General features: G+C 35.8%; 1 protein-coding gene across 2 annotated transcripts; it reads left to right on the forward strand.

The window, feature by feature from the left end:
- Positions 1 to 1,338: 1,338 nt before the first annotated feature.
- On the forward strand, positions 1,339 to 5,046 carry LOC141696843 (uncharacterized). Of its 2 annotated transcripts, none has more exons than XM_074500966.1 (4): positions 1,339 to 1,961; positions 2,085 to 3,047; positions 3,425 to 3,966; positions 4,170 to 5,046. In XM_074500966.1, the coding sequence occupies exons 1-3, from the start codon at positions 1,388 to 1,390 to the stop codon at positions 3,805 to 3,807; spliced, it is 1,920 nt and encodes a 639-aa protein (XP_074357067.1). In that variant the 5' UTR covers positions 1,339 to 1,387; the 3' UTR covers positions 3,808 to 3,966; positions 4,170 to 5,046. The 2 variants fall into 2 exon arrangements, with proteins under 2 accessions (XP_074357067.1, XP_074357068.1); XM_074500967.1 differs by lacking the exon at positions 4,170 to 5,046 and adding an exon at positions 3,234 to 3,325 and having other exon boundaries at positions 3,425 to 3,556.
- The last annotated feature ends 8,748 nt before the right edge of the window (positions 5,047 to 13,794 follow it).

Here is a 13,794-nt window from a genome sequence, read left to right on the forward strand (position 1 = left end):
TTGAATCTATGCACTTAAAATGTTGAAATAATTTGATTATAAGCTTTTGCAATTGTCCCCCATGGAGGACTGGTAACCTACAACAGAAAATTTAAGCATCCATCTGATGCGTAATCTTTGTTAAAATTTTAAAAAGTGAATTAGCACTCTCATGATACATAGTTCACGAGTATTACAAGCGGTGATTACCGTATCTTGATAATTTGGCCATTTAAATTTCTAAAAACAGATTCCCATTTTTCTTTACTATTATCTTAATTCCACGCATTCCTTCTCAAATAACACAAGTCACCTTTATACAGTGATTTCAATTTATAAAATGTATTCAATTTAAGTTTATGTAGTGTAGTAGACTTATGAATTGAATAAAGAAAATATACCATAACATTTTCAATTTTTTCACAAAAGTACATAAACACATCAGTACGGATGAATCGTCGATTAATTCATTTGAAAAGAATTGTTTTTAATCTTAAAGCTTGTTAATAGGAAAGGCCGAAAGGGTCGATGTTTTACAATTACTAGGTTTTACTAAAAAGTTAAATACAATAATATCTTTTTTTTAAATTATTTTCACATAACTGAATTATGTAGCTATTAATATTAGTATGGTTGGATCATCGAAATAATTTTTTTTAAACGGGGCAGTCATGTTTAAGGGAGTAATACTTTTATAATATACTAGGTTTACAACCCGTGCGATGCACAGGTCTTCGTTATATTTTTATATTATTTAAATTTATAATAAATTTCTTTTTGGATCATTACGTTATTAATATATTTATAAATAATAATATAAGTATTGGTTGTTGGCAGGATTCGAAACTGAATAATAATATAAATATTTGATGTTGGTAAGGTTCGAACCTGAGATATAAAATAGTGACTTTTAGCCAACTTCTTGAAATATAAAAGTAATTTTTATTCACTATATTGTAAATTTGAAGCCTGGACTACTAAGTGTTAAAATGAGATTAAGTTTGGTCGCCATTCTATAATTTACTCAGTTTTTCAAATAAGCAGTACAAAGCCTTGGATGGGACAAATTATAGGTTGTTAGAAAATCTTTTGTTACTTGTGATGTGAAGTTTGTGATTGATACCACGGGTTTTCTGCATTCTGTGGTGATCCTTGTAAGTACATGGCCTTGTATTGCACCATGTGGGATTTAACACAGGTATAGGGTATGGTAGTTGAGTGGGAAAGGAAGTTAGTCTTGAATTTGATTGTGTCGCCCGCGTTATTGACTTTGTTTTGGTCAACAGTATTAATCTATAGCAAACCTCTATATATAGACAATGAAACGTGATGTAAGCCGTAGCTTATCGAGTAATTTGATCATATATATATATATATGCGCACGCACACACACATATAATATCGAATTATGGATCACTTAGATGTTTTGTATGATGCTGCCATTGCCCGAGGAGATGCTGAAGCCATAACTGAACTGGTGATGGAAGCGGATAAACTGAACAGATATGGTAGAAGTATCCTTCATACTGAATCCAAAAATGGAAATACTGAACGGGTGCGATTCATTTTAAAGGAGTTTGCAAACAAAAATCTTTTGGAAAAGCTTACTTATTGTAAAGAAACTGCGCTTCACTGGGCAATATACGGTGGACATACTAAAGTGGCCGAGGTCCTCATTGAAGCAGCTAGACGACATTTGCCTGAAATTTCCTTTCAATCTTTTCTTAGGCAAGGTGATCAAGATAATGACACCGCGTTACATTGTGCAGTCATGTATGGTCATGTAGCAATTGTTAAGCTATTAGTAGAGGCTGACCCTACTGATACACATAAACAAAACTATAGTGGTAAAACACCAATGTACATAGCTGTGGAAAAAGGGTTGAATGATATAGTAGAGATAATCCTTACAACTTGCACAACTCCATCTTTGGACGGACCTAATGGTAGTACTGTTCTGCGTATTAACAATTTCGACCAAGGTATGCGTCAATTAGAACTCTTTTGTTAAAATTTTCTTTGATTCAATTTTATGTTAGTTCCTCACAGTGCATAGTTCACTGCTAAACATTTAAATCCTCAATTGGACACATTTTTATATATAGTTAAGAGCCATGGTGGAACAATCTACAAAGTTATGGATAGAAATGCTTTGTATGATGCTGCTATTGCCGGAAATGCTGATGCTATAGCTAAATTGGAGATGGAAGCAGACATGCTCAACTGTCATCATGAAACTATCCTTCAGGTTGAATCCAAATATGGAAACACTAAACATGTGCGATTCATTTTGAGGGAATTAGCAAACAAAAATCTTTTGGAAAAGTTTACTCAAAATGGATTTACTGCACTTCAATTGGCAATAGATGGGCAACATACCGAAGTGGCTGAGGTCATCATTGATGCAGCTAGACGACATTTGTCCGGAACTTCCTGTCAAGCTTTTCTTAGGCATGGTGATAAAGATATGGACACCGCCTTACATGCAGCAGTCAGGGGAGGTTATGTAGCAATTGTTAAGCTATTAGTAGAGGCCGACCCTACTGATACCCATAGTCAAAACAAACTAGGTGAAACACCAATTTACATAGCTGTGGAAAAAGGGTATCCGGATGTAGTGAAGGTGATCTGTACAACTTGCACATCTCCATTAAATTTTGATGGCCCCGGTGGTATTACTGCTTTACATGCTGCTGTTAGGAATGGTAACAATGGCATTGAAGTGGTTGAGGTCCTTATTGATGCAGCTAGACTTCTGCTTTCTTCTGATGCCAATCCAGTTAGTTCTTTTCAAGCTTTTCTTAGGAGAGTTGATGGGGTTTGGAACACTGCCTTACATGGAGCAGTTATAAAAGGTCAGATGGATGTTGTTAAGTTATTAGTAGAGGCCGACCCAACTCACAGACATTACCAAAATCTTGATGGTAAAACACCAATCTACATAGCTGCGGAAAAAGGGTATACTAATATAGTGAAGGTGATCTGTACAACTTGCACAGCTCCATTAAATTTTGAAGGTCCTGATGGTATTACTGCCTTGCATGCTGCTGTTAAGTATCGCAACAAAGGTATGTATTATACAGGCATAATTCTTTTTGTTCATGCTGATTTAATAATTTTCATTCTTAGATTATACCATAGTCCACCAAGATTCCGATTTGCTAAATGTGTTAAAATCCATGATGTTAGAACTTTATTTTCATTTGAACATTAATTTATATAAAATCCATATTATTTTCTATCCTTCTTGCCAGATATAACATACGACATTAATTACAACTTCAAACTAATTAGCGGTAGCCAGGACGTTTTACATAACAACCAGTGTAGATTTTAAACGATTGGGGTAAGCAAGTTAGTCCTAACACCTAACCTACTTTTAATTATATTTGATATTTTCTTTGAAGTAACTTCCGAATTTGATGTATTTGAGATTTATTTTCAGACTCGGTTCTATGTCTCTTGAGATATGCCAAACACCTTGTAACTTCTGAAAAGAATGGATGGACAGCACCACACTGGGCCTGTTATCATGAATTTGATTCAGTACTTGATGCCATAATAGAAGCGCAAAAAGATTTGGGGTACCAATTTGTTTACCCAAATATAGTGGAAACACCATTTCATGTAGCTGCGCGAAAAGGATATACTTCTACTATGATAAGACTCTTGCAACTATGGCCAGCTTCCTCTTCTGCATACATTGCTATTAATAGTAATGGTCAAAATATACTTCATGTGGCAGCAGCCGAAAATAAAAAGGAAATGATACAAGCTATATTAAAGTACTGTCCAGAAATGTTCAAGGAGAAGCTTTTGAAACAATAAAATAGCAACGGAGATACACCTCTTCATCTACTTATCTCTCATGGTTGTTTTATTCCTGAACTAATAAAACATAAAGGACTTGATACAATGGCCAAAAACAAGAAAAACTGGACTCCACGAGACATGTTGTATTTAGAAGATGACATTATTGCTGATCAGGTACACAATAATACTTTTAGGTAGATTCCATTGTAACTTGCACACAGAATAGATGTAATATCAATGACTAAAAAATGCATGAAACAAGAAGCTAGAATATATTTTTATCACTTACTGCAAAATGAAAATTTATGTAAATTTATGTATAATTATATCTCCAAATTTATGTCAGGTAATGTTGGCTTTCCTTTTCTTTTTTATAGGTACAAATTAAAATTGCACTCGATGGTGTCCAGACCACTCAGTCCTGGAAGTTCTGGGGTAAAAGCATGGTGAAAAAAATGGATATTTCAGAAAGTTCTGTTCTCCCAAGTAAAAGAACGAAAAAAGATGTATTATTCAATAGACATACAAAATTGTTGATAGATGAAAAGAGTTTACGGATGAAAAAAGATCTAGAAAGGTATAAAAAAAGGACCAACACACAAATAATAGTTACTGCACTTATTACCACAGTAACTTTCACAGTAGGATTTACTATGCCTGGTGGTCTCCGTCAAAGTGGAGAAGAGGATGAAGGATTGGTGGTTCTTTCCAGAAAGGCGGCATTTAATGCATTTATGGTATCGGATGCATTAGCTCTACTACTCTCAACATCTTCGTTGTTTTTCTACTTTCTTGAATCAATGAATGAAGACCCTCGTCAAGTGTCCAAACTCAATGCGGCATCAACTGTGCTCAACATTGTTTCTGTTATGGCTATGATGCTAACTTTTATTGCAGGAACATATGTGGTGTTATCCCATTCACCTGCCCTTGCCATTACTGTTTCTGTTATCGGTTCCCTCTTCTTTCTTCTCATCATTGTTCTATCGATTAAGATAGTATATGACCGCAAAGTAAAGAAGAATGAAGATTGAGTATGTTTGTTGCTATTTCCAACTGTTTTAGGCATTTGAAGTTTTCTTGCTCTATTGCAAATGACCCAGCAAGTAAAAGAAATGAAGTTTTATTCATTAATGTTAAAATAAGTTATCTGTGCCATGGTTGGCTTTAGTTTCGTTTGATGTGATGTGCAATTTCTTGCACAATTTCATCCCCTAATGTTATTGATCACGATAAAATTTATTCTCTGAGGATTTTAAATTTGAATTTAATTAATCTGTTGGTCAATTCAGGTAAATCTATTGGCAAATTAACTATTGATAGTGAACTAGTCTTTCATAATTCTGCGGATAAATTGATCAACCATTCCAAACCTCCGATGCATAAATATACTGTTGGCCAATATACTAGCAATTCTCCTTTGAAGCGGCCCCACTTCTCTCCCATATAGATGATCTTTGTCTAATAGAGTAACCCGCGTTTACTCAACTGAATTCCATGCATTCAACATTTTGAACTCCATGTATTCACCGAAAGATCATTAAAAGCTCAGAAGTTTAACTTCGTACCTTACGGGTCTCACTATTTCTCATCATAGGAACATGTCAGGGGTTACCCCCACAGTGATTTGGTCATCATGATTTAGTTGTTCCATTGAACCAAGTTCTTAGGATCTCCAGTCAGCAATGGTTGGGTGTCCACCATGATGTCGTTAAGTAATAGGCATAAGGCCCATCCCTCTCGATGATTTCTCAACCACTTCTCTTGATAACCCTTTGGTTAGCGGATCCGCGATATTATCCTTTGATGATATATAGTCAATGGTAATAATTCCGGTTGAGATTAATTGTCTAATGGAACTATGTCGTCGTCGTATATGACGGTACTTTCCATTATACATCGTGCTCTGTGCTCTGCCAATAGCTTTTTCAGCCCAAAAACTAAGAATCAATGGAATGTAACTATCACAATGTATCCCTATTGCAGTCACAGGCTTTTGCCATCTTGAAATATCCTCTAGAAACTGGCGTAGATATTCAGCCTCTTTAGCGTATTTATCTAGTGCCACGAACTCAACTTCCATCGTGGAATGAGTTATCACCGTTTGCTTGGAGGATTTCCATGATACTGCCGCTCCGGCTAGTGTAAATATGTAGCCACTCGTAGACTTTAATGCCTTCTTGCTAGATATCCAGTTTGCGTCAGTATATCCCTATAATACTGCTGGATATCTGCTATAGTGCAGTCCATAGTCTCGAGTTCCCCTCAAGTACCTCAGTACTCTTATGATTGCTTTCCAGTGATCAGCTCCCGGATTACTCGTAAATCTACTTAGCATGCTAATTGAGTATGCAATGTCTGGTCTTGTACAACTCATAAGGTACATCAGACTTCCGATTATTCTCGAGTATTCCACTTGGGAGATTGCTACACCTTTATTCTTGGATAGATGTAAAGTCATATCCACAGGTGTCCTAACTTTCTCAAAGTCATCCTTAAGAAACTTTTCTAGGATCTTGTCAACGTAATGAGGTTGACTTAGTGCGAGACCTTCTGATGTTCTAGAAATTTGAATTTCTAGAATAACATTTGCTAGTCCCATGTCTTTCATGTCGAATCTTGATTTCAACATGTCCTTAGTAGATTTGATCACTTTATCATTGCTTCCGGCAATAAGTAGATCATCTACATACAATGTCATCATGACATAACCGCTGTCATTTTCCTTGACATAGCTTTTCTTGTTTTCCTTGTAATAGACACAACTATCACATTCATTGATTTTGAAGCCATTTTCCATCACGATCTCATCAATTTTTTCATGCCATTTCATAGGCGCTTGCTTTAGACCATATAGTGATTTCACTAATTTACAGACTTTTCTCTCTTGTCCAGGGACAACAAACCCTTCAGGTTGTTCCATATAGATTTCCTCATCTATATCCCCATTTAGAAAAGCTGTTTTCACATCCATCTGATGTACTGTTAGATTTCGTATTGCAGCGATAGCAAACATCATCCTTATGGATGTTATTCTCGTTACAGGAGAATATGTATCAAAGTAATCAAGGCCTTTCTGTTTCTTGTATCCTTTGATTACAAGTCTGGCCTTATACTTATCGATAGTGCCATCGGTTTTCAACTTTTTCTTGAACACCCACTTGCTACCTAATGGTTTACAACCGGTTTGCAAATCTACTAATTCCCAAGTATAATTCTGCATAATCGAATCAACTTCGTTCTTGATGGCCTCTTTCCAAATAGACCCATCCGGTGAGGTAACCGCTTCCTTATAGGTTTTCGGATCAATTTCTTCGAGCAAATAGGTCATAAAATCAGACCCATAGGATTTCTCTGTACGTTGTCTTTTGCTCCTTCTCACAAACCCCACATTTCCGTCTTCACTCTCATTATTATCATCTATAGACTCATGAGTTCGTTTAGACGTCGTAGGTTGTTCGTTTCCTGGATTACATGGAAACGTTTGTCTCAAAAAATGAGGCGTTCCTTGATTCCATAATGGTATTCTTTTGAATGTCAGGAATCTTGGAATCATATACGAGAAACCAATATGCAGTGTTATGTGGTGGATATTCGATAAAGATACAATCCACAGTCTTTGGACCAATCTTCACCTTTTTAGGTGTAGGGATTAGTACCTTTGCAAGGCACCCCCACACTTTCAGGTGTTGGTACTTGGTTTCTTTTTCTTCCACATTTCATAAGGACTTACTGTTGGATTTTAAACGCAGCGGGGCATGGCAAAACACTTTTTACACATATAAAATCCAAATAATAGCATACAGATCATGAATAAAAATTCGAGGGATCGGATCTAACCTTTAAAATTCGGAGACAACGATCAGAGATCCTTAGCAGTTGCTCCTCAAGTGTGAAGCACTCCACCGGTATCCACCAAGAAAACGATGTTAAGGAGGAGGAAGGAGGTGGAGAGAATTGGGTTTTCCAAACTTTTTGGGTTTTTGTGGTTTTTAAAATAAAATTAGGGTCTATAATAGTGTATTTATAGGCAAAATTTGCAGCTGAAATTTTCCCATAAATATTATTATTATTATCCCATTTATTATTCTCATTAATAATTAAAACACCTTTTAATTATTAATCCTTTTTCTAAACACTTTAGAAATAATTCTCTCTCTTGATTTAATTTCCAAAAATTAAATCCTTAATTAATAATATTAAGAACTTTTCTTAATTAATTTATAATAAATTAAATCTCATTTAATCAATTATTAAATTTGCCAATTAATTATTTATTTCACAAATAAATAATTATTAGCCATTATTAATTAATTCCTCCACCATAAAATCATTCTCTTTTTATGGTGTGACCCTGTAGGTTCAATATTAAGCCGGTAGTAGAAATAAATAATAATAAAACTATTTTATCATTATTTATATAAATTCTCTAATTTATTAAATATGATTAATTAATTAATCACATTTATTCTACATCGTGAGGGATACTTCTCAGCATATCGCGACTATCCGGATAATATGAATTAACTGCTTAGAATACCAAGAACCTATTCAGTGAATAGTTACCGTACAATACACTCCTTCTACCCTACAATGTCCCGATTAAATACAAGGCATGGATCTCGTGTCAAGCCTATCTAATTTAATCACTTGCTTACCATTTACTATGCGTAGTTCTATGCAAATTAGAAACACCTTTCTAATTTCATTCACTCTGGCCAGAGATTCCTGAACTAGCATAAGTGGATCAGCCTTGAACATTCGCTTCCTTCACTGGAAGGGGTAGATCCTTTATTGATCATACACTATCTTCGTGTACAAATTCCTATACCCAGTAGAGCCCTAATAATTGTCCCTGGAGACTAAGAACTAAACCAAAGCATAGTTCAGTGTACACAAGATGACTATGATGACCTCAAGTCTAAGGATACTTGTACAACTATCACTATGTGAACAACTGCTGACACGTGAGTGAACTCCATCAGTTGTTCTGATGTGCGAGTCATGTTCAGTAAACTTATTCTATAATAAGCACCTACATACTAACTATAGTGTCACCACACAAATGTCTATGAGAACAGACATCCTTCATAATGAAGCAAGCATAGTATGTACCGATCTTTGCGGATTATTAATTACCAGTTAGTAATCCTATGATCAGGAACTATTTAAGTTTAGAGTTATCATCTTTTTAGGTCTCACTATTATGATCTCATCATAATCCATAAAAAGCTTTACTCTAAACTATGGTATATCTTATTTAAACACTTAAATAGATAAAGCCCGTAATAAAAACAAAACAAGTCTTTTATTAATATCAATGAAATTAAAACAGATTACATAAAAAGTTATTCCTAAATCCTAATACACGATTGGACTTAGGACATATTCCTTTCAATCTCCCACTTGTACTAAAGCCAATCACTCTGGTATCTAATACTCATCTTGTCTTTATGACGATCAAAGTGACTTTCATAAAGTAGCTTTGTGAGTGGGTCTGCTATGTTGTTATGTGTGTCAACTCTAATTCAATACAATACAAGAAATGTTACCGCGCTCCCACTAACCCTTTTGTAGACGCATGGTTCATCTACGTTTTTGATAAAATCAAACTCTTTGATTGTCTCATCAAAACGAATGTTCCATCTTTCGAGAAGCTTGCTTTAAACCACATATGGTTCGCAGTAGCTTACACACTAGGTTTTTATTTTCCTTGGAAAGAAAACCATCTGGCTATATGTCAGATCTCATAGTCGTAGTAAGCGGCAATCGCAAGCAAAATTCGAACTGATTTTAACAGGGCTACAGGTAAAAGGTTTCATCAAAGTCAATCCATTGCCTTTGTTTGAATCCTTTTGCCACAAGCCTGGCCTTATAGGTCTCCACCTGGCCATCTGCTATAATCTATCTTTTGTATACCATATACATAGATTCCATTCTGGATTTCATGACACTATGCCATTTCTCTGAGTCAACACTACTCATAGCCTCATTATAGGTCACAGGGTCGTCATCATCAATGATTGACAAATCATTGTCATTCTCAATGACAAGGCCATATTACCTCTCAGGTTGGCGAGACACTCTCCCTGATCTATGAATGGGCTGTTTCACAAAAGGTTGTTCAGTCAGAACAGGTGTTTCCACTTGATCCGTAGTAGTTTGTGCTTCTTGAACTTCATCAAGTTCAATTTTGCTCCCACTGTTTCCTTCAAGGATAAACTCCTTTTCCAAGAAGGTAGCATGTCTGGAGACAAACACCCGATGATCGGTGCAAAAGTAATACCCTAAAGTCTCTTTAGGATATCCCACAAAACTATATTTTACGGATCGATATTCCAGCTTATCTGGGTTAACTTTCTTGACATAAGCTGGACATCCCCAAATCTTAACGTGTTTAAGACTCGGTTTCCTTTCTTTCCATATCTCATACGAAGTTTGAGGAACAGATTTGGAAGGCACCTTATTCAGTAAATATGCTGAGGTTTCCAATGCATAACCCCATAGGAATACTGGAAGATTTGTATAGCTCATCATGGACCGAACTATGTCTAACAAAGTTCGATTTCTCCTTTCAGATACCAATCTGGAGGAGTCCACTGGGAGACTATACCATTTACTTTGAGATAATCTAGAAACACTCCATTAAAGTATTCACCACCTCGATCTAATCGAAGAATTATAATACTATGTTTGGTTTGTTTCTCCACTTCATACTTATACTCTTTGAACTTTTCAAAGGCTTCAGACTTATGTTTCATCAAACACATATCCGAATCTAGATCTATCATCTATGAAAGTAATGAAGTATGAAAATCCACCCATGGCTTGCGTAGACATTGGTCCACATACATCTGTGTGTACCATTCCTAGCAAATTTGCAGCCCTCTCTCCATGTCTACTAAATGGAGACTGCAGTGCCACAATGAAGTGAGATTTTCATCATCCTTTTTCTTTTATTAGTTTGTTCAATCTAAAGTAAATTATGTCACATTTATACAGACCATTATTTAAAGTACCACGTCCATAAAGAATATTATCTCTAAGAATAGAACATTCATTATTCTCAATAATAAATGAAAATCCAGCCAAGTCTAACATGGGAATAATATTCCTCACAATCGAGGGAACAAAATAATAATTATTTAAAACAATAGTCTTGCCCGTAGGCATATGTAAATGAAATGATTCTACATCTTCAGCAGCAACTCTTGCTCCATTTCCCATCAGTAGAATCACCTCCTCTTCCTCAAGAGTCCTACTTCTCCTTGGTCCCCGCAACAAATTGCAGATTTGAGAACCACAGGCGGTATCTAATACCCAAGTAGAAATTTGATTTAATGACATATTCACTTCTATCATGAACATACCTGAATCAGAAGCGGTAGTCTCACTACCCTTCTTCTTCTTCAATTCTGCAAGGTAAACCTTGCAGTTCCTCTTCCAGTGCCCCACCTTGTTACAGTGAAAGCAAACAACTTTGCTCTTGGGGTCTTCAGCTTTTGGTGGAACCGGCGTTTTCTCACCTACTTTCTTCTTCATGGAAGAGTTCCTCTTCCTTTTCTTAGGATTGGAACCTTCACCAATTAGAAGAACAGAACTCTTCTTAGGGGAAAATTTGATTCCGCAGTCTTCAACATGTTGTGGAGTTCAGGCAGGCTGACATCCAACTTATTCATGTGAAAGTTCACAACAAACTGCGAGAACGAACTCGGAAGCGATTGCAAGACCAAGTCTTGGCTCAGCTCCCCATCCATGGCAAAACCAAGTTATCCAAGACGTTCAATCAAATTGATCATCTTAAGTACATGGTCATTCACAGATGATCCCTCAGACATCCTACAACCGAACAACTCCTTCGATATCTCATATCGAGCTGTCCTCCCTGCCACATCATACAACTCTTGTAGATGCATGGGGATAGTGTGAGCATCCATATGCTCATGTTGCTTTTGTAGCTCAATGTTCATGGAAGCTAGCATGATGCATTGAGCAACATTTGCATCATCTATCCACTTACGATACACAACATGTTCATCATTATGTGCATCACTAGCAGGTTCAGTAGGCTTAGGTGAGTCAATCACGTATTCCAGCTTCTCAATCCTGAGAACAATTCTCAAGTTTCGAAGCCAGTCAGCATAATTAGGACCAGTCAATTTGTGAGCATCTAGTATGCTCCTGAGTGATAGTGCAGAAGACATAATGTATATTGTAAATCTGTAAATGATAAACACATAACAACACTTAGCAAATATTCGATTTCATTTTAAAACACTATATGAATCGGGTCTTTATTCATAAGTGGCTCCCACTAGTTTATCTAATTTATTCAACCCCCTACGTGAAAAATTAAGCATTCATAATGCTAGTGGGAATAGGGATCCTACATTCCATTACACAACCCCGGCTGTAGCACGAACCGCCATGTAATGTTCAATAGGCAGATAACTCTTGTCAATTACATCTTATGTTATTCCCTAATCAAACTTTAGCCTCTTGAATAATTGAGTCTCGGCTGTGGCACGACAAACTTAATATTCTAAGTCAAGTCAAACCCAACATTCCGTACAGTTGAATCAGTCCCCAAAGGCCCACGGCTGTAGCACGTACCGACCTTCAGATTCTTATTCAATGTACACATCTCTATGTAATAGACAAGTTTTTCTTATTTCGAAATCAAAGCCCTCGGCTGTAGCACGAACCGACAATGATTCAAAAATAAGAACTACTTTTCTATCATGTTGGAAGGCTATGACCGACACAAGCCCGTTGTATCATTGGCCAATTACTACTTGATATTATTTAATTTTAGAGGGATTATATTACGTTACAATCATAATCATATTATAAAGAGATTCTTCCTTTTAAATTAAATATTTCAAATCAATAATCAATAATCAGATGATTCCCAGATCGGGTGGAGCATTGTCAAGAGGCGTCACTTAATAACCCTTTCTTACAGATAGAAATCTGTTGTTGACAGAATCATCCTTTCTCTCATATCAAAAATTCATATTCAATTACGTGTTTCATAAACACAAGAATCTCATGATTTTATTCATAATATTGTTATTAAGGTTATGAAACAATTTCACTATACTAGGTTGTCTAACAAACGCCTTATATTCATTTAAGTTCACCTAAATCTATCATCGCATGATAAACTAAGCATATATCACATATATCAACATGAATAAACATCAAGGTAGGCATGTTATATCATCTAGCACATTAGTCTAAGCATTATACATCTCTATGTATCACATGAAGCATTTAAAAGCAACTAAAACAGTCAAAAACAACTTTAAAACACTTCATGGAAATATAAACAGTTCAAAACTTTTATATAAACTAAAATTGATTACTCCATTAGATCCGTCTTGGAAAAACGAATCCAACGGTATATTGCACGCCTAAAACGGAGTTACGAAACTCCCAGAAAATCAATTTTAATGTAAACAGTCGGGCTGTAACGCATTACAGGAACGCGTTACAAGCCCTGTAACGCATTCCGGTGATGCGTTACAACCCTTTTAAGCCATTAAAAGGTGTAACCATTCCGTGAATGCGCCACAGGTGTGTAAAGCATTCCCGGAATGCGCGACACCCCTATATTTTTTTTTATTTTGCAGCAGCAGCCACCGCCGCCTCGATCAGCGTGCGCCTGACATTCTTTCTCCGTACAACAGCAGACAAGCAGATGCTGAAAACGGATGTATAGCATAGCAGATATATACATACATACTTACAAATAATATATATATGATTATTTAATTACGATTTTAATTGAAACAACTTCAAAAATTCATAATAAAAAATCTATACATCATAAAATTATGAAAAAAATACCCAGACGATCTACAACACTTGTAGTACCCAGATCAATATTCAAAATTATTATGAGAAACGATTTCTCATCAGACAAAATTAATCCATGATATAACTTGTAAAAATCATAATTAATTCATACAAGCACATAAAATTCTGAAATTTTTACCA

This window comes from Apium graveolens, chromosome 11 (genome assembly GCF_009905375.1).
Source record: "Apium graveolens cultivar Ventura chromosome 11, ASM990537v1, whole genome shotgun sequence".
NCBI classification, from domain to species: domain Eukaryota; kingdom Viridiplantae; phylum Streptophyta; class Magnoliopsida; order Apiales; family Apiaceae; genus Apium; species Apium graveolens.